Genomic DNA, 27,962 nt, shown 5'->3' with positions numbered 1-27,962 from the left:
AATGTACCTTAGTATAATACCATAACTCTACTAGGCATCGGTGAGCGGAACCTTTCTTAGTTCATGGTTCCTAGTCGAGTTCTAAAATGTGCAGCACAAAATAGTCACGCATGCTGCGAGCGTAGTAGGGGTCTCAAAAGCAGAGTTAAAATATTGATTTAAAAATATTATTCACATCGAAAACTGCTTAAGAACTGCCTTAGAAAAAGTGCACTATGTCAGCTTCAATGATAAGGAAGGGACTGGAACTGCTGAGCAGCGACCTTAAAGGTAAAAGCGGCCTTTTCGGACACCTAAGCTAAGCTAAGCTAAGCTAAACATTTAGCTAGCATTGGAGTCAAATCCACAGCCAGGAAATCGTGGCGCTTCAAATAAGTTCAGATAAAGAGTTTATCTTAAGTAATTTGTTTATGTTTGTTAATTGTGGAATGAAAATCTCTTTTTGACCCACAATGCGCTGAAAAACAGGACTTTAAATGTTAGTTAGCTAACTACCCGACTCAGTTGTGTGATCCAAATCCCTCGTCCACTCTTAGAAACGATAGTTAGTTATTCAAGGGTTCTTTAGTGAAGGCAGTGGTTCTGTTCAGGACCAAGCGTTCTGTGTAGAAGCATTTCATTCTTAACCGGGTCTTTGCGTGGTGGAACGGTTCTTGAGAATGAATTGTACGTGGTTCTACATAGAACCTTTATTAAAAATGGCTCTATCGTGCACCAAAAAGGGTTCTTCTACTGTTTACGATATCAAGAAGTAGATTTAGTATGAAATGTTAAGTTGTCATAACTCACTTTATTCCCCATGTGTTTTGATCAGTTTGAAGAATTTCTTGAGATTTGTTCTCAGGAAAGCTCAGAGAACACAGGGACCAAAAGTGTCAAAAATTGTATACGAATATAAGCACAGTCTACATAAATCTCAAGAACAACTTCATCATGCAATGAACCATTTAAGAATAAAATGGTGCTACATAGAACTGATGGTTCTAAATAGAACCATTGACTTTTCTAAAAAAAAAAAAAAATCATCTTATTTTGAGTGTAGCACTATAAATCTATATTCAGGATCCAGAGTGTGGATATGTTAACCCAGCTCTGCTAAAGAACTCTAGGAAGTAATGTGTTTAATTACTTTGTTAATTGTGGAATCAAAATGTCTTTTGATTTGCAGTGCAGAAAAATAGGACTTTAAATTCTGTTACTTGATTCAAATGTGTGATCCAAAGCCTTCATAGAGGAAACCTGTGTGTTAAATGTCTGTGCAAGAACATATGCGATGAGCATAATAAAGGAAAGCTGCATATCAACCCTCTTGTTTCTCTGAAGATGCTGGCAAGAGTCAAAAGAAGAGCTCCCAGAAAGTGTCTGTGATGGATCAGATCAGCTCTAATAAGAAGGGCGTTCGGAAGCAGATCCGTCAGCTTCAGGCCCACAGCAGATCCGCAAAGAGCAAAACCACAGTCAAAGACAAGCGTGTCAAAAATGCTTTAGGTGAGTGAGTCAATGTGTCTAGAAGCTCGGATTAGAGTCATTGTTTTGCTGATGCAGTCGGTACAATTCATTATAAATGTAACGGTTGGCTCTAGTCTCCAGATAGATCCAAATCTTGGACGACAAGATCCAGGACTGCTGCCACCAAACTCAAATAAGACTGGATTCACAGGCACAATTTTTTTTATTATATAAATTGTGGTGCAAAAAGCAAATTTAGGCATGTTACCCTATCCGTGTTTTATGTTTAAATTTATTATGATAAGAATTTCAGTGGCAGGTGTCATTGTGTGGAAAAATGTACACAGGACATTGTATTAGTTTTGTAACCTTTTTAATTAACACAAGACGCGCCAGCTGTAATATTTGAAAATGTCATTCATTTTTGGCATAGAGAAATCCAGACTTGACATGCTGTTCCTAATATGGGCATGAAAATGACTGCATAATGATGACATGACTTCAGGTGTCTATGAGGACATTCCTCTAGCCACCTCACCTAATGAAACAACACATTTTTAAGCTATGTATGACTTCTGAAATTCTTATTTTTCATTTAAAATTGTATTTTTGTAGAATTGCTGCAACACTATATAGTGAAATATTATTAAATACACTTTGAAACTCAATTTGAAACCAACTCACCTTCTTTATCTGTGTAGTTTAGGCACCCCTGGTCTAAACTGATGAGATTTTGTATAGTTTATTTTGCACTTTAATTTAGTCACAATAGGATGGTCTGTTTCGTTAAAGGTCTGTCCTCTCATGTGACTAAAGGAGTAGAGTTAGTATGAACCATTAAGTAATAATAACTCACTTTTTAGCAATAGGGTTTGAGAAGTTTGAAGAATTTCTTCAGATTTGTTCTCAGAAAAGTTCAGAGAACACAGCAATCAAGTGTTAACATTTCATAAATGGATATTAATCCTGATTAATTCCTCAGTATTGTGAACAGGTATTTTATTTGTTAAAGTAAAGCTGCAATAGAGGATTACTTTAACTGGTGGGCCAAAATCTCTAAGATAACTTGGATAAGCCATTAGAAGCCTGTTTTTGTCCTGTGCTCTCTGCAGCATTTAAAATGATGTCTGATGCGAGTTGTAGATTTTGCTGAATTTATTTGCTTATTGTGTCTTTGCAGAGGAATACAGAAAAAAGCAGAAGAAAAGCCAGCTCAAGTCAAATCTGAAGTACTTCCTGGCAACCAGCTATAAAACAAACGAATACCACACAAAGACGGTATTTCAGCATGGTCATTAGTAAACAAATATATTCTACATGTGGTTAGTTTAATACACTGTATATATATATTCTGTACTTATGATTTTATAGCAAAATTAAGCCTAAAGGTAATTCAAGACTTTAGCTCATTCAAGGGAGCCACCATCACTGAAATGAAATGATGAAAACATTTTCCTTGGTTATTTAAATAACAAGATATTTTTTTAATGTTTGTGTTTTCTGCTGTTTGTGCGTTATGATACATTATTATGGGTTTGGGTCACGGCCAAGTCCACTCATTAGGTCACCTTTATCACACAATGCTACCAAAATGGGACGATGGAGGCAAGCACAGGCTCCCGTCAAGACATGTAGAGCCAGCCAAAAAGCTCTTATGGATATTAGACTACCAAAATGAATCCGAATGCACATTTTTTTTGAATTGTCAAGATGATTACAATGCACAGTGAAACATACCATGTTAGAGGCTTTTGTGCATTTTACAGTCTTTTGCAATTTTGCAATAATTAACAAATGATTGTTATTGAGCTTGAAGTCATTGACTTTTCTCCGTATCTCAGATCCTGAAGCAGAACACTGGCCGTCTGTCCCGGCACCGGCCAGACAAGCCAGTCAGGAAACCGCAGGAGAAATCCATCTTCACAGAGGAGGAGTTCCAGAGGTTCCAGGAGGAATACTTTTCTAATCTCTGATGCCATTGTGGACTGTTCTGGACACAGTAGAAGAGGTTTGATACAGGTTAACCTGCACATCCTGGAAAATGGAAAATTCAGGACGACTGAACTTCAGATATTATTTGTGTTTTTCATTTTGTGGTGTTTGTTGTAAATAAAGTCATTTGATGCTTTTGCCAAGAGGTCTGCAGAACTTTTATAGGCTTGTTTACCTTGTCATATTATACATTCACAATGTCTTGGAGTAAGATGGAGGAGCTTGCTTTTTTCATGCCAAAGGAACCTTTTGGATTGACTGCCACCACTTTTTCCATGGATCCTATATCATAAATTCTAGCTAGCACCACAGATGTATTTGTTTCCCTCTGCGATCCCCAGTGATGTGTAATGCATGCTGGGTACTGTAGTGAGAGAATATTGCAGAAAGAAAAGGATACAGAGTTTTAAACCATCAAACCAGTGAGGCAGAGTTATGTAATACTCCACTACAGAACATGGCAAATAACAAATGCTTAGAGGCAGAACGCTCCTTTAAGTGCTTAATACAAAAAAGCCAGTTGTCCACTGGGGGCTTGAGGCAATATTTACCTGTCACACTGACATTTTGCCTTTCAACAGTAAACTTGACTGACCGGTCCAGTCAGGGTGTTGAAGGAATGCATGTTTCACATTATGCTGTTCAGATGAGTAAAAGTTAAGAGTGGTGTGGTTTGTATGCTGCTGATCAGGTTTTGTGCTGAAAGTTTAGCGCTGGTTGGTAGTGAACTCTGGAAGTGAGCAATGCCTTCAGAATCCTTTATTGATCACAGAGGGAAATTGCAGTAAAGTGATCCCATTAGCCCAGAAGGAACAGCCACAGGTTTCTGAAATAAAACGGCACAGAAGGAAAACGGACAGGCAGGCAGGAGGAATGTCACTCGTAAGTCATTTGTTTTTCCTCATTACTGTATTCAGAGTCTCTGCGTTAAGTAGGTGGTTCAAAACTGCGCATTTAAGTGCTGTTTGTAAAATGTGAAGGACATGTTTGGGCTGTTTTTAATTGTTTATTTCAGCTTTATTTGCATGACTGTATCATCATTGAAAAAATAACTGTCATTTAAATGGTACATTGCATAAAAAACTTCTGAAAGTTTCTCAGATTTTTTTCTTCATTATTTTTCAAATGAAGTTGGAGTTTGATGGAGTGTGTAAAGTTTCCAGAGGTCATTCACTTCCCAGTGTAAAGTCCCTATATGGAAATAAGCCTGGAAAAACATCCTGTTTTGAATGTATTAGTATTGTTGCAAAAACCTTCACATTTATTCAGCCTGAACAGCTTACAAAGTGTCATTTGTTAATTTGAATACAGAGCAGCCAATAAGAACGAGGTCATTTATAAATATGACATCCACCACAAATATAGGCACCCCTGGTAAACATGAGCAAAACAACTTATCATCTTGATATTTCTTAATAAGTATTTACAAAAATCTATCCTTTGAAGCCCAATGGCCAAACAAAAAGATCTAATTTTTCTCAAATCTATGAGTGAAATCTGAGTGAAGGACACCAGACATAACATTATGACCACCTCCTTGTTTCTACGCTCATTGTCCATTTTATCAGCTCCATTTACTGTATAGCTGCACTTTGTAGTTCTACAGTTACAGACTGTAGTCCATATGTTTCTCTGATACTTTGTTAGCCCCCTTTTACCCTGTTCCTCAGTAGTCAGGACCCCCCATGGACCCTCACAGAGCAGGTACTATTTGGGTGGTGGATCATTCTCAGCACTGCAGTAACACTGATGTGGTGGTATGTTGCACTGATATGAGTGGATCAGACACAGCAGTACTGCTGTATAGGAAAGCCCACAAGCATGGACCTTAGAATCTTAAGGATCTGGAAAGGTTCCGTATAGAGGAATGGTCTCAGATCCTTTGCCATGTGTTCTCCAGTCTTGTTAGGCATTGGAGTAGAAGACTTGGAGCTGTTATTGTTGCAAAGGGAGTATTAAATGAAAGGGTGCCAACATTCGTGGCACACAGATTTAAGAAAGCCATTCATTCCATGAAAGAATACTTTTTGTATTTTAATCATTGTCCTTCAAATAAAGGTTAAGGTTTTGTTAATATTTTGAATAAAAGATCAAAGGGACAGACGATAAAGAGTGTTTTTACAGCCTGTTTTGTGTTTACTAGGTGCTAATATTTGTGCCAGGCACTGGATCACTCTAGAAAGCACAGTAATAAAACAACCTGTTTAATTGGGATTTAAAAAGTTGAAATTGGTCATGTAAAAGCAAACTATGACTATTTTGGTGTATAAAACCACATTAATGTTGTAATCCAACCTCAAAGTATGATATCAGAATGTAGGACATGTGATTGTTAAAGTTTTAAGAAGTTTTGGTTTCAATTACAACAGTTTGTTCAGTTGTATTGGTGGAAGAACATATGACGATGGCTGATGACTTTTAAAGGTGACTAAACTGAGGTGTAAATGTGTTTTTCTTTATTTTCAGGGAGATAATCCCAAGCCCAAACGTCCAGCTCGTCCACAAGCCCTTGACCCATTAACAATACAGCCCACACGACCTGCACCCCCACCTCCGACAGATTTACAATCCAAAATACCCCGTCCACCGTCAGAGTACCCAATCAGCCCTGTGTATACAAATGTCCTACCTGCTGAGGTACTAACCTGTTCAGAAAGGCATTGTTGTTGCAGGGGTTGTTGAAATGAACTACTTATACAGTGTTTTTAATGGTGCAGGTTGGAACTCCTTCCAGGCCTGCACCTCCAATACCAAGAAGACCTGTCCTTAGCAGAGAGCCATGCTTCTCTCACAGCACAGAGACAGAGGTACGAGCTTTAATTGTCCGAACTTTAACAATTTAATTGTTAACTTTAACAAGCTCATTGTCCATTTTACCAGCTCCACTTACTATATAGGTGGACTTTGTAGTTCTACAATTACAGACTGTAGTCCATCTGTTTCTCTGCATACTTTGTACCTGCTGTATCTGATCCACTTGTACCAGCATACACATACTAACACACCACCACCATGTCAGTGTTACTGCAGTGCTGAGAATGATCCACCACCCAAATAGTACCTGCTCTGTGGTGGCCTCCAGGGGTCCTGACCACTGAAGAACAGGGTAAAAGGAGACTAACAAAATATGCAGAGAAACAGATGGACTACTGTCTTCTACGGTAACTGTAGAACGACAGAATGTACCTATATAGTAAGTGGTGATTATTATGATTATGATTGTGATATCACAACCATGTTGAATTCAAAATAGGCTGATTTTGTGTTTGAGTATGAACTTAAGAAGAAATTGCACTATTTTAAACATTTACAATGTTTATATAGTGTCATTTAGTGTAAACTCTTATTTAAGGAACTAAATTTAGTAAAATGGTGGTTTTAAAATGATGTATGTATGTATGAGTATGAAACTTTCTTTATGTAAACATACAGCATCATTTCCAAGTAAAGAAGTCATACACTTTATCACAGTGTGTGCCATAAATACTGTAAACAGCTCCAAAATATATTTTTAATGTCTACTTGCCACAACTGTTTGTTTTAACTGAACCATCCATAGGACTGTACCACACCACAAAACCCCCTGCCTGCAGTTCGCCGTCCTCCCGCTCCTCCTCGTCCTCTTGCCCGACCTCGTCCAGGAGTGGTAAAACCCAGAAGACCCTTCCTGTCAGAGTCCCTCTCAGAACAGCCAGAAGAGCACATATATGAATATATCCCAGATGTGCTTCCAGACACTCCAGAGGTAAAGAGCACAACGTGAAACTTTGATGAGGAATATTGTTATTGTTATTCAGTCCCAGATGTGTTTAGGGTTCTGTGTTGAATAAGATTTACAGTGAAAAATCTGTATTTTTACCCCAAATTAATCATGACAAGACATGTTTGGTGTCCACAGTTTTCTTCTTCAGTTTACACTGGAGCTACGAGGTTAACATAGTTAACAAGTAATGGAAGCAAACAGCTTACCAATAAGCATTATGTGATTCTAAGGCAAGTGTTTAATGGTGTGAATATGCAGTATGCTTAATTCTAGATTGGAGGGCAAATTCCTTCACTTAGGCCCAATCCCATTCCTTATGTTTACCCTGAGCCCTTGTTTTCGAGTGTTACCTTGTCCCTTGTAATTGAGGTACAAGGTGTAGTAGTTGAAATCGTCCCCTATAAAATGTGACGACCCTCAAATACGCAAGAACATTACTTCATAAACAGGCTACTAGCACTGGCAACCCTGCCCGTCTGCAGTGAAAGCAGAGGAGGGTAAAGTTCAGCTCCTCACTGCTGGGCTTTAGTCACATTTAGGGCATCATATGTCTTCATACATATTATGCGACAGTTATTCATCGCCCACTCCTAATTCTTTGGTGATATGAGGCTAAAGGCAGCTATTCGTCAGCTTCTTATTAGAATTTTTCCATTCCACCTTAAATGGTGCAGCAGTTGTGACACCTTTTGAGGTGGAACAGGAAATTTAGCCAGCTAGCTACTGAAACATCACTAAACTACCACAGATTTTTTATGCTTGTTATGAAGAAAAGGACCATCATACATTGAAACAACATTAAACTAAGACAATGCAGTGGTTATCATAATTTTTTAACCGAGAAAATATTCAGATTTGTGGGTTTGGTCACTCACGTAGCCATTTTGCCGGCTTTGTTCCTCATAAGACTCTGGAGTGAGCCTCTGAATAATCTCAATTTGGAGGGCCATGTAGCTGTAACACTTCACTGTACCCCTCTATTTCAACTAAATTAAGGACACCCTACCCCTAGACATGAATACGCAAAATGGAGGGGTAGGGCTAAGTGGTAGGGGTGAGGAGTGAAATGGGATTGGACCTTTTTATGAACAGAAAGCACTGATTAGTACATTTTGTTTGAGTTATTTTAAGCTGAAAACAGTATAAAAATATGATGTGTGATGTTTTATCTTTTGACCGTTTTTTCCAAATTTATTCAATTCCAAATTTAATGTCTGTAGTCTGTTCCCACAAAGGTTGTTACTGGAGCATATTTATGAGTTATGTTTTAACAACAGTGATAATTGTGTGGGGGCTGAAAATCCAAAGCTGTTTTTTTCTATTCTTCCTCCACACAACAATAAAAAGATGGTTCTTTAAGGGTTCTTTAGTAAAGGAAATGGTGCTATAGAGACCCATGAACATTTAAAGAACCTTTTGCTTGATTAAAGGGTTCTTTGCATTGTGAAAGTGTTCTTCAGATTGATGCATAATGTGCTGTAGATGGATCTATATAGGGCCTTTCTAAAAAGGGTTCTATGTAGCACCAAAATGGGGTTCTTCCACTGTTATGACATTAAGCTTGTAACATTAGAAAGATTATTTTGGTGCTATATAGACTCTGAAGAACTCTTTCACAATGCAGAGAACATTTTAATCATGCAAAGGGTTATTTAAGTGTTTATGGTTCTATATACAACCATTTTCTTCACTCAAGAAACCATCTTTTTTAAGTGTAAAGTCTTCAGCTGTGCATCTGTATGGAGGTTCATAATGAGCCATTTATTCAGTCGAGTCTAGAAGCTGTACTCTCTGATTACGTAGCCATGCTGTTTTAACGTGCAGTATGCGGCTTGGCATTCTTATGCTGAAATAAGCATGGACCTCCCTGAAAAACAGCGTATTGTCCCTGACAAAGAAAAATAAGTATCTCCAGAATGACAACTTTACAAGAGAAGGCAAAAAAGTTCTTTAGTTTTAATGAAACTCAAGGTAAAGAAATTTTATTACAAGCAATTTTAGAACATTTTTTGGTCCATTCATCATAAATTTTTTGCATAGTGTAAGGGCAGCTGAATGGTGTGAGAAAATGTAAAAATTGCTTTTAACAATCTGGATGGTCTTTTCTTCTTTGGTCTGGAGAACATGCTGTCCATCATTTCCATAAACAGGCTGACTTGTCAGGCCATAAAACACATTGACACCTTGTATCAGTCCATTTCAGTTCAGCTCGAGCCCCAAGAGCTTGAGCTTGAGCCCCTATGGCTTCCATTTTGCATACAGTCTAACAGTTTATCAAACAATTCACGATTTTTAATCCAGGGCTGTCTGAAGGATCAAAGATCATTCAGTTGTGGTTTTTGGCCTTAACCTTTATGCACACAGATTTGGATCCCCTGACACTTTTGATGATATCATGCACCTTTGAGGGTGAAATATCTAATATCAGTGCAATTGCTTGTTGAGGTACATTGTTAAACTGTTGGATTATTTGTACTTACTTTGTACTTGGCTGATTGAGTGCTGTTGGAGTGAGGGTAACAATGTGTACATTTGCTTTTCTGCTGAATTATTCCTTTAAACTTGCAGGATGAAGGTGTTAATGGAGGGAGAGGTGTGTGTGCAGTAGAAATGAAGCCTCTCACTCCTCATCCCCTGCGCTCACTGAGTGAACAGTCAAGTGTGGACGGAGACAGCAGTGCAAAGGTGAGACGGATCATTATCTTCTCTCAGTATCAGAATCTACAAATAGATGTGGTCCATGATGCCAGTTTTGCTTTTGCCTGAAAGGGTATAGTCTAAAAAGTCTACAAAAAAAATCTCAAAAATAAAAGTCAAAAGTCATTCATCAGAGAAATGCTTGTGGTGCTTAAATGGTGTTATTTCGATTTTTGTGGTTTTCATGAAGACTGAGCATTTCTAAATATGATCAGGTAGCAAAAAGCATTTCAGTAACGAGCACAGAGGTCATACAAGTGGGATCTGGATGGTGTTTAAACAGGCTAGAGCAAAGAGACCTGATCAGAGGTCTCTTGAGCGCAAATAGCTTGGGGTAGTTTTCATTATGTTATTTAAAGTCTAGGAGCTTTCACTTCTTTTTGGGCCTTTCTGAATTTTGGAATAAAGCAGTACGTTTCTTCTCCAGGAGCTGGACATTCTACTAGAATGGTGGAGAAGTGTGGAAGGTGAGCGGATCAGGAGAGCTACACATTCCTGTCTTCACACTAACTCACTCTTAACATTCTGTTGACTGGTTTGTCTCTACTCTACTTTTAGGGTGGGAGGAGGTGCACATGGGCCATCAAAGAGAGGAACCTGAAAGAAAGTATGGTGTACTGTATACTGCATACTGCACCAGTATATACTAGTGATAGACAAAAGTCATGGATCACACTACAGGACAGGGGCAGGACTGTAACACTGAGATTAATAACTGATCATCACATTGATTTATCAGTCTACTCAGGCTTTAGCAGAGTTCAGTAACACTGAGATTAATAACTGATCATCACATTGATTTATCAGTCTACCCAGGCTTTAGCAGGGCTCAGTAACACTGAAATTAATAACTGATCATCACATTGACTTATCAGTCTACTCAGGCTTTAGCAGAGCTCAGTAACACTGAAATTAATAACTGATCATCACATTGACTTATCAGTCTACTCAGGCTTTAGCAGAGCTCAGTAACACTGAGATTAATAACTGATCATCACATTGATTTATCAGTCTACTCAGGCTTTAGCAGAGTTCAGTAACACTGAGATTAATAACTGATCATCACATTGGTTTATCAGTCTACTCAGGCTTTAGCAGAGCTCAGTAACACTGAAATTAATAACTGATCATCACATTGATTTATCAGTCTACTCAGGCTTTAGCAGAGCTCAGTAACACTGACATTAATACCTGATTATCACATTGGTTTAACAGTCTACTCAGGCTTTAGCAGGGACTTCAGTGTTCGTAAAAAGCTGTTAACTTTTTCTTTAGAGTTAATCTAACAAGCATGTTTGCTACATGCCATGTACTTATTCTAAAATAGAGAATAAACAAGCATTGATGGTGTTTCTTTTGAAGATTGTATGCTTTTTGTTATTTGTTGGGTATGTACTCTAATAGTACTCTCTAATAGTACTTGGGTGTGTACTCTAATAGTACTATGTAAAAAGTGACTGTTTTCTGAATACCACCTTTTTAAAATGTAGACTGAATATATTCTAGATTGGAAACTATAGATATGGAATATTTAAAAAAGACTGAATATAGATAAATTTATATAAATATATTCTGAATACATACTTCCATTACATCCCAACCCTGACTATAAACAAAAAAAAACCTGAACTTACTCATATAAAACCTTTGTTTTATGTATGTAATATGTCAACCACCTCCTTACTGAAATAGCATATAAAAACAGAATTACAATATGCAAAACCCTTGATGAGTTTGACATTTAAGCATTATCTATAATTATTTACATTTCTGAAAGTTTAATGTGTGAATTCATTGATCAAAGACTTGATAATTGATAGTGCTTCCCAAACTTAAAAAGCCCCTTGGAAGAGAAAGAATATTGGTTAGATATATTCAAAGTTAAGGTAATTGTTTTAAACATTGTTTTTTGCATTTTTCAATAAACCACAAGACTTGTGCGATTTTAATTATATCCTAAATTATTCAGAATTGTTTTAAGTGAGGAAATTTAACATAGTAATCCATCTCACCAACTGGCATTGTGACACATCACATTCAGTTTTTAAGCCTCGAGACCAGAAAAATGTATGTGCTGGACTGCTTTGCAACAGAAAAAACTTGGAGCTGCATTTATACACTCAGGAATAAAGGTTATAAAAAAACTTCTGTTGTACCTTCACAGAACCTTTATTTCTAACACAGTAGTAAATAAGGGCATTTAAATTGGAATTTAAAAGTATTGGTCAGAAGAACTTTAATTTGATATTTCCTCCAAATTGTTCTGTCCCATTTTAGTGTGAAGACTGGGGCTGCTCAAATATTGTATTTTTAATATATTTTTGAAGTGTTCATTTTAAGGCCAGTTTGGTCATGACCCTTAAGAAGATACAATGCCTAAAGTTTTGCCCACTATCTAATGAGTTCAGTTGAGAGGTCTTTGCAGATTTCATGAATTCACCCAATGCTTCTCATAATACAGAGTACTGTGCAGGTTTTAGGTACCAGTGTTATTTGTAGCTCGTCCAACACTGAGATGCAAATCTCATACTTTGTTTTTCAATTTAATTAAAAAAAAAAAAAAAAAGAAATTCGTATCGTATTCATGTTTATTTGTACTTATTCAAATGACATATGGTCTTTTCACGGCAAAAACACACTCACTGTCCAGATATATAGCTTAAATAATGTGCTTAGGTCCCTAAGATTTTGCACATTACTGTACGTACCTGATTTGCACAGATCTTTTCCATTGCAGCTGTAACTCTGCACTTTTATATGAGGTTAATATAATACTTGAAGTCGTTTTTAAAAATGGAATAACAGTCTGTTCTCGTTCATCTGCTTGTTCTTCCTACAGGCTGATGTTAGTGGCTCAACGGGTGAAGATGGGGATGCGTCTGTACCAGCTGCTTGTGTTTCAGCATGGTAGAATATTGCTAAACCACATTACTGAGCTGCACTGCACCGCAGACAGCCTGAGCAGAGTGGGCAAGAACACACGAATTGCAGGAATCACAGGGGGGACCACGGGGGCAGTGGGTGTGGCGGCAGTGGTGGCAGGCGTAGCTCTAGCACCCATCACCTTTGGGGCATCTTTGGTGGCAGCCGGAATCGGCGTTGGTGTGGCGGCCGCTGGGGGAGTGACCGGCGCATCAGCTGCCATCACCAGCAAAGTGAAAAGCAGCCAGGTCAGAAATAAAGTGGAGAGAATCCTTAAAAACTACAGGTTCCACATGGAGGACATCATAGAGTGCCTGGAGTTTATTGACGTGGGGATGGAGCACATTAGAAAGTACAATCATTCCAGGCTGAAGAATCTGGACCCTTGCACTTTGAAAATAGTCCAAATGGCCCAAGAGATGGGCAGCTTTTGTTCCACAGATGCCATTGACAAGTATTCTTGCATACTGCAGGGATTTGCATCTGGGCTGGATTCCTACTTCAGTGAGGAAGACAAGCTGAAACTGAAGAAAGGTTCTGAACACCAGTTTGCAGACAATATCAGGGAGGTGGCTGGCAAGCTTAAAGAGGGCACGGACGAACTCATCCGTATTAAAAACCTGTTTAACTCAATAGTTGATCATGTTTCATTAAATGGACCACATTTTGTAGAATATTGCAAAGCATGGCAATAATGTCCCTAATGACTTGCACTAATTCAGCATTTCTCAAAAGTGCATTTAAACACAAATCTTATGATCATCCTTTTATAGATAACTCCAAAAAGGATTGGACTGTTTGCAAAATGCCAAAAAAGAAAGCAGTTCTAAGGAAATTCTTTTTGACCTGTATTAAATTGAAAATAGTGCACAACACGATATTTAATGTCTTACCTGATTAACTTTATTGTAAATAAATATATGTTCATTCTAAATCAGATGCCTGCAAAACATTCCAAAAAAGCTAGGATAGAAGCATTTTTACTACTGTGTTACATCATCTTTCCTTTTAACAGCACATTTGGGAACTAAAGACACAATTGATCCAGTTCTGACGGCTGGATTTTTTGCTATTTTTGAGTCTTCAGCTGTTTAAATATACAAGGCCTTTGTTGTCGTGTTTTGTACTTCATAATGCGCCACATGTTATGTGCTGTGTAAGTTTTTCTCTGTTCATAACTACATCTGTCCATCATTTCCACAAGAATAAAATATTACATCAACACAATTGCTTTCCTAGCCCAGATAAGGATGGCATGCCTACTCCAGGTGAGGGGAAAGGACTTGCCCCAGGTGGAGGAGTTCACGAGTGATGGGAAGAGGGATCATGAGATCGGCTGCAGGCTGGGACAGGCGGCAGCAGTAATGCAGTCACTGTACAGGACTATAGTGGTGAAGAGGGAGCTGAGCCATAAGGCGTTTACCGGTCGGTCTACATCCTGACCCTCACCTACCGCAACCCTATCTAGACTAAGCGGTTAACAATGATGATGATGATGACAATTGTTGCCAAAAGTACATTGAAAGATAAAATCGATGTAATGCATTTTATTCGTTCATTAGGAAATGATGCGTTTGAATTAAATGAATTTGACTTTTAGTACACCATGCTAACTAATAAATAAATAAATAAACATAAATAATGCAGACAGGCAACCAAAAACATATCACAGCAAGATATGATTATTATGAAATGCATCATCAGACTCATATCTGACTGGCAACTACCCTTCGGGCAGGTGACCGTTTAGACTCTTTTTTTCTGGGGACTGCTTTATTGATAATGGCTGAGTGTCTCATTTTCCATAATTGAGTTGGTGAGGTTTGTGGTCCTGCTTCAAGCTAGGGTGGCACTGGCCATCTCTGGCCACCCCTTGGCTATGCCTCTGAACAGAAAGTAAAAGAAAATGTGTATATATTGCACAAGATTTTCATATAAAGAACAGGTCGAACCTGGTTCTGGTTAGACTTGTTGGGTGGAGTTTTAACTGAAACATTTTTCTTTTGCATGTGTAGAATCTTTTCAGTGGTTTAGACTACTTCAGAACATTTCTGCATCCCTGTTTACTATACTTAAATTATGACTTATCATATCTAAATAATGACTTAGTATCTTCTATTAATGACGAAATGAATGAATGATGAAATGTAATAATTCATTTTTTCAACAAGACACAAAACCAAAAAACATTATTCCAAGATGTTAAGTGATTTTTTGAGGAAATAACAAATTATTTGAAGATGGTAAGTCAGTATTTTGGCATTCTGCTGCGAAACACCGTCTGCTTGTAAACAAATTCACTTGAGTTCTCATAATTAAATCAGCCATAACTTCCTTACTACTCAATCGATTTTCACTAAATTTGTTTTGTTATAATCCAAGACAAGAGGGTGGTAAAGAAGAAGCTGGAGATTTCAGGTTGTTGTAAGAAGGTGCTCACGTTAATCTATAATGATTTAAGGAATGCTATAACCTACCTAGCTACACAACATTAACCATCATTGTTAACGAATAAGTACTACATAATGAAGAAGATTGAAGAACCTTTGAACAGAATATTAAATTATATTATATATAAGTTTATATTATATTATAAAGTATAATACATACATATCTATATCTATCTATATTTCTGTTTATATATGTATATATGTATATATATGTATATATGTGGGTATATATATATATACACTGCTCAAAAAAATAAAGGGAACATTTAAACAACACAATATAACTCCAAGTAGATCAAACTTCTGTGAAATCAAACTGTCCACTTAGGAAGCAACACTGATTGACAATCAATTTCACAGCTGTTGTGTAAATGGAATAGACAACAGGTGGAAATTCTCAGTACCTTTCTGCTTTCTGGCTGATGTTTTGGTCACTTTTGAATGTTGGTGGTGCTTTCACACTCATGGTAGCATGAGACGGACTCTACAACCCACACAAGTGGCTCAGGTAGTGCAGCTCATCCAGGATGGCACATCAGTGCGTGCTGTGGTAAGAAGGTTTGCTGTGTCTGTCAGCGTAGTGTCCAGAGGCTGGAGGCCGTAGGAGGGCAACAACCCAGCAGCAGGACCGCTACCTCTGCCTTTGTGCAAGGAGGAACAGGAGGAGCACTGCCAGAGCCCTGCAAAATGACCTCCAGCAGGCCACAAATGTGCATGTGTCTGCACAAACGGTTAGAAACTGACTCCATGAGGATGGTATGAGGGCCCGACGTCCACAGATGTGGGTTGTGCTCACACCCCAACACCGTGCAGGACGCTTGGCATTTGCCAGAGAACACCAGGACTGGCAAATTCGCCACTGGCGCCCTGTGCTCTTCACAGATGAAAGCAGGTTCACACTGAACACATGTGACAGACGTGACTGAGTCTGGAGACGCTGTGGAGAGCGATCTGCTGCCTGCAACATCCTTCAGCATGACTGGTTTGGCAGTGGGTCAGTAATGGTGTGGGGTGGCATTTCTTTGGAGGGCCGCACAGCCCTCCATGTGCTCGCCAGAGGTAGCCTGACTGCCATTAGGTACCGAGATGAGATCCTCAGACCCCTTGTGAGACCATATGCTGGTGCGGTTGGCCCTGGGTTCCTCCTAATGCAGGACAATGCTAGACCTCATGTGGCTGGAGTGTGTCAGCAGTTCCTGCAAGATGAAGGCATTGAAGCTATGGACTGGCCGCCCGTTCCTCAGACCTGAATCCGATTGAGCACATCTGGGACATCATGTCTCGCTCCATCCACCAACGCCACGTTGCACCACAGACTGTCCAGGAGTTGGCGGCTGCTTTAGTCCAGGTCTGGGAGGAGATCCCTCAGGAGACCATCCACCACCTCATCAGGAGCATGCCCAGGCATTGTAGGGAGGTCATACAGGCACGTGGAGGCCACACACAACGCTGAGCCTCATTTTGACTTGTTTTAAGGACATTACATCAAAGTCGGATCAGCCTGTAGTGTGTTTTTCCACTTTAATTTTGTGTGTGACTCCAAATCCAGGCCTCCATTGGTTAATAAATTTGATTTCCATTGATGATTTTTGTGTGATTTTGTTGTCAGCACATTCAACTTTGTACAGAACAAAGTATTCAATGAGAATATTTTATTCATTCAGATCTAGAATGTGTTATTTGAGTGTTCCCTTTATTTTTTTGAGCAGTGTATATATATATATATATATATATATATATATATATATATATATACATTACAATATTACAGTATCTCACTGTGAGGTGTACCCACTTGTGTTGTCAGTTATTTAGGCATTACTGGCTGTGTGTTGAATTATTTTCAGAGGACAGTAAATCTATACTGCTATACATGCTGTACACTGACTACTTTAAGTTAAATCCAAGTTTCATTTCTATATTGTTGTCCCATGAACAGATATAATAAAATATTTACAGAATTGTAGCTTACTTTAGTCTATCTATCTATCGATCTATCTATATTCACTATATTTCCAAAAGTATGAGTGATATCCCATTTTAAATCCATAGGGTTTAATATGATGTTGGCCCACCCTTTGCAGCTATAACAGCTTTAACTCTTCTGGGATGGCTTTCCACAAGGGTTAGGAGTGTATTTATGGAAATTTTTGACAATTCTTTCAGAAGTGCATTTCTGAAGTCAGACACTGATGTTGAACGAAAAGGCCTGGTTCACAATCTCTGCTCTAATTCATCCCAAAGGTGTTCTATCGAGTGGCCGGCCAGACAAGTTCTTCCACACCAAACTCGCTCATCCATGTCTTCATGGACCTTGCTCTATGTATTGGTATGCAGTTATGTTGGAACAGGAGGGGACCGTCCCCAAACTGTTCCCAAAAAATTGGGAGCATGAAATTGTCCAAAATCTCTTGGTCTGCTGAAGCATTAAGAGTTCCTTTCACGGGAACTAAGGGGCCGAGCTCAACTCCTGAAAAACAACCCCACACCATGATCCTCCCTCCACCTACTTTACACTTGCCACAATGCAGTCAGACAAGTACCGTTCACCTGGCAACCACTTAACCCAGACTCGTCAATTGCCAGACAGAAAAGCGTGATTCGTCACTCCAGAGAACACGTCTCCACTGCTCTAAAGCTCCATAGCGCTTTACACCACTGCATTCGACGCTTTGCATTACGCTTGGTGATGTAAGGCTTGGATGCAGCTGCTCGGCCATGGAAACCCATTCCATAAAGCTCTCTACACTGTTCTTGAGCTAATCTGAAGGCCACATGAAGTAAGTTGGCGACCTCTATAAACTATGCCCCTCAGCATCTGCTGACCCCACTCTTTTATTTTATGTGGCCTACCACTTCGTGGCTGAGTTGCTGTCATTCCCAATCACTTCCACTTTGTAATAATATCGCTGACAGTTGACTTTGGAAAATTTTGTTTTGTATTGATATATATATATATATCCATCCATCCACCATCTTCCGCTTCTCTGGGGTATAGATAGATAGATAGATAGATAGATAGATAGATAGATAGATAGATAGATAGATAGATAGATAGATAGATAGATAGATAGATCTACATACATACATACATACATATAGATATTGTTCTTTAACTGCTGCTCTGTTACTGAATGCAGTCCAGCAGCAATGTTGACGTACCAGCTTGGACTGTAGCAACCAGGAATGTATATCTACAGGTTTGAGCACTAAATTTGCTCAACAAAGATGGCGGACAAGTCAGATGACCAGAGCGGTGAATTTCTTGTACAAATGTTAGTAAAAATGATTATTTATGGACTGAACCCCTCAAACAGTTGACAATAATATATTCATTAGTTAAAGTATTACATTTAACATTTATGTTTTTTTTTGTGTGGTTACAGTTTGTTGGTTAAATAAGTGAACTTTACTCTTGCCAAGTAATGTTAGCATTGTCAGCTAAATTACATAGCATAGGTATGTTTCTACATGGATAGCTAAAGCATTTCAAACATAAGCAACATTGGTGCATCCGCATCTTTGTAACCAAGGTTTAAATGACCATGTAGACAACTCATGCCTCATTGTCTAATGTTTAACAGGATAGCTGTAGCATTAGCTGTAGCGCTAGCTGTAACGTTAGCCGTTGCTGCAGCGTTACCACCAAGTTTCTTTGTAGTTATGCTCAATAGAGAGTGGACAACTGGACAGTGACTCCGTTCTTTTCATGGAGAGAGATTAACTGCAGGTTCAGGAGATCTGAGCAGTGGAATACATATGGATGTGATAGTGTTGGAGGCAGTTTGTGAAACTGTATTCTAAATACTTATCATTATTTATCATTAAAGCCCGGACACTGGATGTGTGGACGTGGCTCAGCCAGGTGGTTTCTGACCTCAACTGAGCAGCCTCAGAGGTCGATTCTGTCAGGAGACCAATAGTCAGTATCTTGCGTAATTCACATTTCATTTTAAAAATTACCTACGATTATGCTGTATAATTCTGTTATCTGTCGTTCCTGTCACAGAACATGAGTTGATCTATAAGAAAGTCTTTGGTTTGCTATATTGGAATTTTCTTGGATTCTTTTGGATCACAGCCATTCTATCAGTCTCTGATTGGTAGACTGGTTCTCCTTGCGAGTCAACCAGTTGCCTGCCTTAGTAGCATAGACTGGAAGAAGAAATACAGGAATAAATAAATAGAGAGAAACTAACACTCAAGTAGTTTCTACCTCTGCTGACCATTTATGAATGCATAATGAAACTGGTAACTACCACAGTGTCTCAAGAGAATTATCAAGTGTTTCCACATTCCAACAGTTGAAACATGCCCATTGTATTTAGCTACAGCCCGTAAAACTCACCTCTCTCAGTTCAGTTTCACACTGAAAGTATACAGCGTATTCATCACATCTTCAGAACCACCACGACCACTATAGGATGGCAAATGTAAGCAAATTATCATGTTTTTACTAATGCTAATTAGTCATTAGCATTAGTAAGCTAATGCCTTTTTGATTGTCTATTGTTTAACTGACTTGAACTGTAACATATAACTATTTTAACTATACAGAGTATATTTGAAAATGGCCAATTTCAAAAACCTCTGTCCATAAGTGACAAACATAAGTTGGATAAAAGTGAAACACATATATCCTAAATCATCTATAGCCATATGTCAGATTTCTGTATGACTGTATATTTTGTTTGTTGTTCTTATTCTGTCTATTCATATTACAATACGAGTACTGTAATATTCAAATATGCTTGTAGCCTAGTGTAGTTTGAAATTATTGGCACATTTTCAAGTGATTTTAAACTAAATATTGTGCAGGAAACTGTACTGACAGAAAGTGAAAGGAAGTTTGAGATCATTTGACAGAACTTTTTGAAGACAGGCAAGACGGTCTGGTTAGAGGTGAAGGGTGGAGTTGAAACTGTAACATTTTTATTTTACGTGTGTAAAGTCTTTTGAAAGCCGGGTCACAACAGGAATTTAGGTTACATTCATACACACTTTTACAGTCCTGCTTACTATGTTGAAATAGTGACTTATTTTGGCAAAATAGTGAGTTAGTAATAATGACTTATTAACCCACAAAAATCACTTACTTTCTCATTATTTCAACATAGTACTTCAAATCTTAGAAAAACACAGTATTTCAATACACTAAGTCAATATTTTAAGAAACTATGTCATTATCATGAGAAAGGGAGTTAATATTTTGAGAAAATAAGGTACTATTTCAAGATAATAAGTCAAATATTTTGGCATATTGCTGTTAAACATGCTGTCACAATGTTCAACATCAGACTGACAACAGTGCAGTCGATATTATACCTATTCCAGTGCTTCAATGATACAAAAACGAAACAAAATGCAGTTTTTACACAGGCCTCACAGCTGAACTGTGCATTTTTGGTGCTTCAGTAACATTGATAAAAGTATATTTTGATTGAACTGTGTATGATTTACAAACTTGGAAGTGAACTAGATGTTCATCTTCATAGATGAGCAAGTAAGTCAACATACTAAAAGTGTTTTTATTATGTTTAAGTGCTATTGTTTATGTGATATTGACATTAAGGAAGCTGCGGTTTTGTTTCTGGCACAACCGTCTTTGTGGGGGTTCTCACTCTCCTTTCGCCCCACATTGCTCACTAGCAGCTCAACACAGTGACAACATTTCACACAAGAGACAACTATATAATCTGATAACAGAGTTACAGGGAAAACATTTTATTTGATTACATGAAAATAGAAAGAGAATAAATAACATGAATCAACTGAGGTTCCACATCAGAAGTAAGAGGCAGTATAGCAGAATGAGTCATGAATAATTTTGCCACTGTAGTGCTGGTGCAGAAGAAGATGCAGAAACCATTGTGTGGGAGGGTAACATGTAGGGGGAACACATGTAAGGCGGACAAACTCACAAAGTCCTCAATGGATGCACTTTAGCACTAGTAGAAACTACAACAACCATTACTACAACGGTCTGTTTTTTGGCCATGGACAGAAACACCTACAGAGAGCCACATTGCATGGCCACACCCGCTAAGCTTCTCACAGCAGTGTGGCCCATGGTAGAAACCACATTACATTTCAGTCTAAGTTAAGCAGCAGCATTAAAATACTGTGTGAGGGCACTTACTGACCTTTCATCATTTATGTTATAAGATCGTCAGGGGTTGTGCTTGCCTATGTAAAAAGTCTAAATCTGCATCATCTAACAGCAACTATGCTTTCCATTGTAATAGCCCAAACATCTGACCAATCCCCTTAAAATACCCTCGATTGCCAAAGTAGGACAACCATTGCCAGGTATGGTGCCTTCCATCTCTCTGCCTGAAATAGATCAACCACATGAAAGAGGGGAACGCCTTATTGGGATGGTAAGGGGCTTATACCATTTTGTACTAAGTTCATAATTGCTATTAGTGCATAAATAAATATGCTGCGGCCAATGGGCAAATGCATATATGTGTTCTTATGTGCTCTCCAAGAGGAAGAAGGTGAAGAACCCGACACTTCGGAGCATCATTGAAGCTCCAAACCCAAGTGTCATGGAGGAGGAGAAAATAGATAGAGAGAGAGTAAGTAGAGATACCGAATACTGTAAAAATAGAGGTGCCAGAAGAGGTTCTTAGAGGGTTCTTGGAAGTGATGCCAAAGAAGAGCCACTTTCTGTTGAGACTTGTATGGCTTAATATAGTGTACATGTCCAATACTAATAAAATATGACAAACAAACCAAATGGGAATGTTTTTCTCTTGAATCATGTCATGTTCTAGCTAAGGTAGAAAAGCTGACTTTAAAGAAGATATTTAGCTTATTGTTTCTTGTTCGCTGGACAAGAGAGAGAGCAACCTTTTAATTCAGACAACAAAAACGGCACCTTACTAGGAAAATGATTTTTATGTTTAAATTAAGCATTTTGTTTGGTTTATACTTGTTTGTTTGGTTTTAGTATATTCGAATGACATTGGACAGTTACACCATATTGGGGCCTATATGTCTTAGCAGTCAAGGCTTCCTTAAAGAAACTTTTAATGGATGGTTCTTATTCTTAGAAGAGCCACTTTTGTAAATGAAATATGCAAGTGTGAAGAAACCTTCTAACGTTTAGAGAATCCCTGCGTAATGTGGGTTTTCCCTAGAGCTGTACATCCAACAATCATTTAGGAGCCCTAATTTGTCAGAGTGAATGGGCTGTATTGTTACATTGTGAGAAAGTCAGTGGAACCTTTTCATGATAAAGTTTTATTTTCTAGTTCCTTGCAACTCAAAGGTCTTGGGATGGAGATACGAGGCCGCATACACCTGTATTGCCTAATAGACTGCCTGATTGCAAGAGAGATGTTTGGACTTGGAGGACCTTAAAGGGGGGCAAGGAAGACAAAGAGGTAGGAAAGGTCATGTATAAAAGCACCACAGAAATCTCTCTAATAACAGCTCTACAATATGCGAAAAAAACCCAGAATTTTTACCCATAATCAAACTAAAACAAAAGAAGATATTTGATGTTTTACCTTTTCAATTTTATTTTTTGTGTGAATATGCTAGGGCTGCACTGATACTGTGCTCAAAAATGCACAAATACCAACATTCGATGCCACCTGATGCTACACGCTGCCTCATAGGGGATTTAAAATCGTTGGTCACTTTAAACATTTCGGCACTTTCTTGTCAGGCATACACTGTGATTTTAACCTGCTGTTAAACACACACAAAAACAAATCACAGCCACGTACGGGTGCAGACACGTAGACTAACAACACAAAGTATCAGTGCAGTGTGGCATAAGTTGGCAAAGCTGCTGCAGCGCAGTTTCTAAGGGTTTCTGCTCAGTACTTGGGTACAAGTACTAAAATCATGGTGGTAAAAAAGTCAATAAGAAAGCTGTTAAGCTTTCCATTTTATCCTGGACTGCTGAGCAGAACTACATGACATGAACATGAATTCCCTATTGGCACTACATTTCCCATAATGCCCCAGCTTCTTTCCAAAAGCTTGAGCTGCTAATGCTTTCAGTCAGAGCCATCCATCCATCTTCTAAGCCGCTTCTCCGTCACAGGGGATGCTGGAGCCTATCCCAGCAGTCTTCGGGTGAAAGGCAGGATACACCCTGGACAGGTCGCCAGTCCATTGCAGACACAGACAGTCATTCACACCTGGGGCAATTTAGCATGTCCAATTGGCCTGACTGCATGTCTTTGGACTGTGGGAGGAAACCCACACAGACACGGGGAGAACATGCAAACTCCACACAGAGAGGACCCTGGTCACCCGGCAGGGGAATCGAACCCAGGCCCTCCTTGCTGTGAGGCGACAGCGCTACCCACCACGCCACTGTGCCACCCCAGTCAGAGCCAGTTTCTTTTTTTTCAGGGAATAATGGACAGATATATAAAAAAAATATTTTGCTATACTATGCAGCCGACAAGGTAATGATAGGTCATGATATGATTTGGCTAACCACTACCAAAAAAAAACATTTTAGACTACTAAAGCAAAGACATTCATTAAATTAGCAAAGACTATTTTAGCCAAGGCTTTATTTATGCTAACTAGTAAAAGAGGCATTGATGATACAAGATTGCAGAATGAGTGTCATGGTACAGCCAATATAACAGTAGTTATATGACTATAAAATGAAATTTAAACAATTAAGACAACAAATTAACCTTTCTCATGAAGTGAAAGAGCAGTCAGAGCATGGTGCAGGAAGGATAAGAGGAACTGAACAGGGAGGAGAAAGAGATTCATTCACACACACACACCTAGGGGCAATTTAGTGTCCAATCGGCCTGACTGCATGTCTTTGGATTGTGGGAGGAAACCGGAGAACTTGGAGGAAACCCCTACAGACCTGAGGAGAACATACAAACTCCACAGCGAAAAGACGTTAGTCGCCTGGCCAGGGAATCAAACCCAGGCCAGGGTTTTGCTGTGAGGCCACAGTGTGGTCGAGATGCAGGGGATGTACAGTTATGTCCATACAACTGACCTAACACAGCTGTGCCCCTCTTAAGTCTGTGTGTGCTCCAATATAACAAGTAGTCTAGAAACACACCTGTTCCTCAGTATGGTATCAGAATCGGTATCAACAAGTACTTAAAACTTGCTCGTACTTGTACTCGGTCTGAAAACAATGGTTTTGATGCATCACAAGAATTTACACTTATTCTGAAATTGATGTATGTGAAGTTCAATCCTTCAGACAAATGCAAGTTCTGATTGGATCCAAAATGCAGAGAACTCATGTCCATCTGAAATGGATTTATGCACAATAGAAATGTGTCTGATGATATGATGGCACATGTATCTTGCACATCTGTGAAAACACTGATAATGCTAAACACATTTTGGAGCAACATCAGAGTAAACAGAGAGTACGGTTGTTAGACTGGTCTGCTTGCAGTCCAGATCTACCTCCTTCTGAATCTGCGTGATACATTATGAAGTGCAAAATATGACAACCAAGGCCTTGTATGACTACACAGCTGGAAGAATGGCAAAAATATTACATTTAAAACCAAATCAACTAATGTCTTCAACTGACAATCAGCTTTTAATTGTTGTCAAAAGCAAAGGGGATTTAACACAGTGGTAAACATGCTCCTGCCCCAACCTTTTGGAACACTTCACATACTGTCACAACTGGAATTGAGGTTGGTAATAATACCATTTACTCATCTGCCTTGACAAATGAGGCCCATATTCTTAACAAGACGCAATTTAAAATTAACCTCTAATATGGGGTGCAAATTAAACTATATATGTCCTAATACTTTTGGTTTGAGAAATATGTTGCCTGAATTTCAACTGAGAAACATCTAGTAAAGTATTTTGTTCTTTCCTCTTCCCTCTGTCAGGATGATGAAGACCTAATGGAATGGTGGCGCTCAGTTCAACGTAAGAACTAAACTTGTATTCAGCTGGTTAAAAAACTAAACAAGTGTGGATGCTTGTTCTTAGATTTTCAAATGCATCAGTATTTCTCCACTTTCTATGCCTCTTCAGTGCTTAACCCCTTCAGGTGTTTAAAATACCCATAGGTTAAAATGTTTTCTGTATGTGCTTTATGTGCACAGATCTCATTAAACATAACTCCAGTGCTAAAATCTAATTAGCTGAGCCAAGTCAAACTCCCTGAATACACTAAGTGTTTTGTACATGAAGTAATCTTTGACTTTTGTGTTGCTTGTCAACCATGGCCTACTACATTCCTTGCTATGTCCATCCACCTTTCATTATAGGCCATCTGTAGCACTAACAGACTGAAAAGGCACAAAGGAAAATGTAGAAGCAAAACAGGCAAAATGTGAACGTAGGCTAATTTAAATAAAAATGGGCTCTGAAAACCATATTTACGGTAATCAGACCAGGGAAAACTTTTGGCGACTTCACATTAAAGTAGCAAGTTTTCATGGGTAATGAGGTGGAGGGTGTGGTCATTCAGGACATGATCTCACAAAGACAATGTGTCAGGACAACCATCAGAAATTCTGAGCCAAATGTTGGGGGGAACTTGGGAACTAAGTAAGTGTGAAATTTCAAAAACAACCCAACGCCTTGTGAAGAAACAACACTGTAGCAATTGGACAGAACCAAAGTTATCATCACTGAAAAGTCCCTCCCAAAAAACTCCAATTAAGTAGATAAGTAAGTAGTAGATCGAGAATAAATACATGTAGTAAAAAATAAACATTACCTCTTGTAAGAGAAAAACAGTTCTGTTAGCTAATCATAACGTTAATTGGCCTGTAACGTTGCTTTGTCTCACTTTAAATGTTAGGGTGTGTTACATTGTCTGGATCTTCAGCACGCTGGTGAAAGTCTAAAAGCTTGACCAGGATTATGATGGATAGCATTGGTTAAGCCATGGGGTGATTGGACTTATTTGCATTTATCAACATGCATTATCACATGTATCCTGATACTTCTAGCCTGCAACTGTAAAACACTAAAAAGTTGGGAAGCTGAAATAAGCTTCTCGATCACCAGCTTCTTGTTTGAATTTTCTGTTTCTGTTTCACACTTTAAAAGGTGAAGCAATTACATTCTGGCACCTCAAGCAACATTTAAGGTGGAATGGGAAAATTTGAACCAGAAGCTGGTTGAAAAACACAGAAAAAAACTATTCCACTTTTAAAGAAAATTCTGAGAAAAGTGGCTATAACTGAGCTAAAGCTTAAAGCAGAGCAGAGTACGTCTGCATTTTTATTATTTTATATTTTTCAGCCTGCAGTACATTAGCACATACTGACACATATTTACAGCCAAGATGGTAAAATGGACATAAAATGTTGTGGCTCCTGTAGTGGTTTGATTTTTGTTGAAAGGCCAAAATGGTTCTCCTTAACATTTGGGTTGTGAATCCCTGGATTAATCAATGACTGCAGGGCTGAGAAAATGAAGGGAGGCTTGGAATTGCTTTGAAGAAGCAGAGGCTGTGATTCATGGACCTCCAAAAACATTAAAATGTATGCAAGTGCATACCATGCAACTTGGACACTACACCACTGTTGCCATTATTATTGACAATACATTATTTATTGATGAAAGGATTAATTTATCACATTGTATTTTGTTACCATTTCCTAAAAGCAAATAAGCTTTGTTTTCACTGTGGTAAAAACACACAGCCTCTTTTTTTATTGCTTCAGTAGGCCAAAATACTAACATTTCTGTTACAGCATAATGTCATAGAATCACTGTTCTGAAATATGGAACTCATTCTTTTTCAGCATGGGGAGCACCTCCTAGTGATCACCAGCTTTCACAGGAAACAGCACGAAAGTAAGTGTCCAACAGAGAACAGTAGGACTTTTAATGCATTTACCACTACAGCCCTACAGGAGCGTGCACTTTGCTCTAACATGTTACATGATGTTTTGTCTCTCTCTCTCTCTCCACAGAGCGTACACAGAGAAAGCTCAACGTGTGAAAAAAGCACTTCTCCTTTATGATTATCTCCTTTCTGATCGTGGAAATGCTCTTTATGACCTCATAACTGCACTGATAGACGTGGCCAAAAACCTGGACAAAGTTTATAAAAGGGCAAAGATAGCGGGCATTACTGGGGGTACGGCAGGGGCAGCCGGTGTTGCGGCCGCAGTGGGAGGGGTACTACTTGCCCCCCTGACAATGGGTGCTTCATTAGCAGTGGCCGCAGTTGGGGTTGGTGTAGCGACTGCTGGAGGAATCACAGGAGCTTCTGCTGCCATCACCAATAAGGTTCACAACAACATGGACAGAAAGAGGGTGGAGAAAATCTTCAGTGACTATACAACCAAGATGGAGGATATTGAGAGTTGTGTGCAGTTTATCAGCACAGGCATGGAACACCTGTTGCGTCATAAGTTGCAAGGGGTGGAACGGGAACTGGAGAAGGTGCCTGGAGTGGACCCAGTGGTTTGGGTGAACGCTGGAACAATCAGTGCAATCAACAAGTCCTCAGGGCTCATCCAAGGCTTTGCCCTGGGCATTGATATGTACTTCACCAAAGACGACACCCAGAAGCTGAAGAAAGGTTCAGAAACTAAATTTGCCAAGCAAATCCGTGAGGTGGCTCATCAGATGGAAACCACCCTTAATGAGCTAATGAAGGTTAAGGATAAGCTGGCATCGGCAAAAAAAAAGAACATCATATGAGTAGTTAATGTTTGCATTATTCTGAAAGAGTCTTGAATTACCCT

At 38.9% G+C, this 27,962-nt stretch overlaps 3 protein-coding genes across 4 annotated transcripts; all 3 read left to right on the top strand.

Annotated features, from left to right (window-relative positions):
* Positions 1 to 78: 78 nt before the first annotated feature.
* On the top strand, positions 79 to 4,536 carry rps19bp1 (ribosomal protein S19 binding protein 1). Its single transcript, XM_017692925.2, has 4 exons — positions 79 to 270; positions 1,324 to 1,488; positions 2,630 to 2,727; positions 3,291 to 4,536. Exons 1-4 carry the CDS (start codon positions 216 to 218, stop codon positions 3,420 to 3,422), a joined length of 450 nt encoding a protein of 149 aa, XP_017548414.1. The 5' UTR covers positions 79 to 215; the 3' UTR covers positions 3,423 to 4,536.
* LOC108424729 (apolipoprotein L3) lies at positions 4,247 to 13,958 on the top strand. Of its 2 annotated transcripts, XM_017692923.2 has the most exons (8): positions 4,247 to 4,323; positions 5,908 to 6,078; positions 6,159 to 6,248; positions 7,001 to 7,186; positions 9,773 to 9,889; positions 10,329 to 10,368; positions 10,460 to 10,508; positions 12,741 to 13,958. In XM_017692923.2, the coding sequence occupies exons 1-8, from the start codon at positions 4,315 to 4,317 to the stop codon at positions 13,516 to 13,518; spliced, it is 1,440 nt and encodes a 479-aa protein (XP_017548412.1). In that variant the 5' UTR covers positions 4,247 to 4,314; the 3' UTR covers positions 13,519 to 13,958. The 2 variants fall into 2 exon arrangements, with proteins under 2 accessions (XP_017548412.1, XP_017548413.1); XM_017692924.2 differs by lacking the exons at positions 5,908 to 6,078; positions 6,159 to 6,248 and having other exon boundaries at positions 4,257 to 4,323.
* Positions 13,959 to 19,649: 5,691 nt separating this feature from the next.
* LOC108424700 (apolipoprotein L6-like) lies at positions 19,650 to 27,962 on the top strand. Its single transcript, XM_017692887.1, has 7 exons — positions 19,650 to 19,706; positions 21,519 to 21,653; positions 21,765 to 21,854; positions 22,533 to 22,664; positions 25,137 to 25,176; positions 27,012 to 27,063; positions 27,183 to 27,962. The coding sequence occupies exons 1-7, from the start codon at positions 19,698 to 19,700 to the stop codon at positions 27,916 to 27,918; spliced, it is 1,194 nt and encodes a 397-aa protein (XP_017548376.1). The 5' UTR covers positions 19,650 to 19,697; the 3' UTR covers positions 27,919 to 27,962.

Source organism: Pygocentrus nattereri, chromosome 30 (genome assembly GCF_015220715.1).
Source record: "Pygocentrus nattereri isolate fPygNat1 chromosome 30, fPygNat1.pri, whole genome shotgun sequence".
NCBI classification, from domain to species: domain Eukaryota; kingdom Metazoa; phylum Chordata; class Actinopteri; order Characiformes; family Serrasalmidae; genus Pygocentrus; species Pygocentrus nattereri.
Note: the sequence above shows the minus strand (reverse complement) of the source record. Positions and strands in the feature narration are given on the sequence as shown.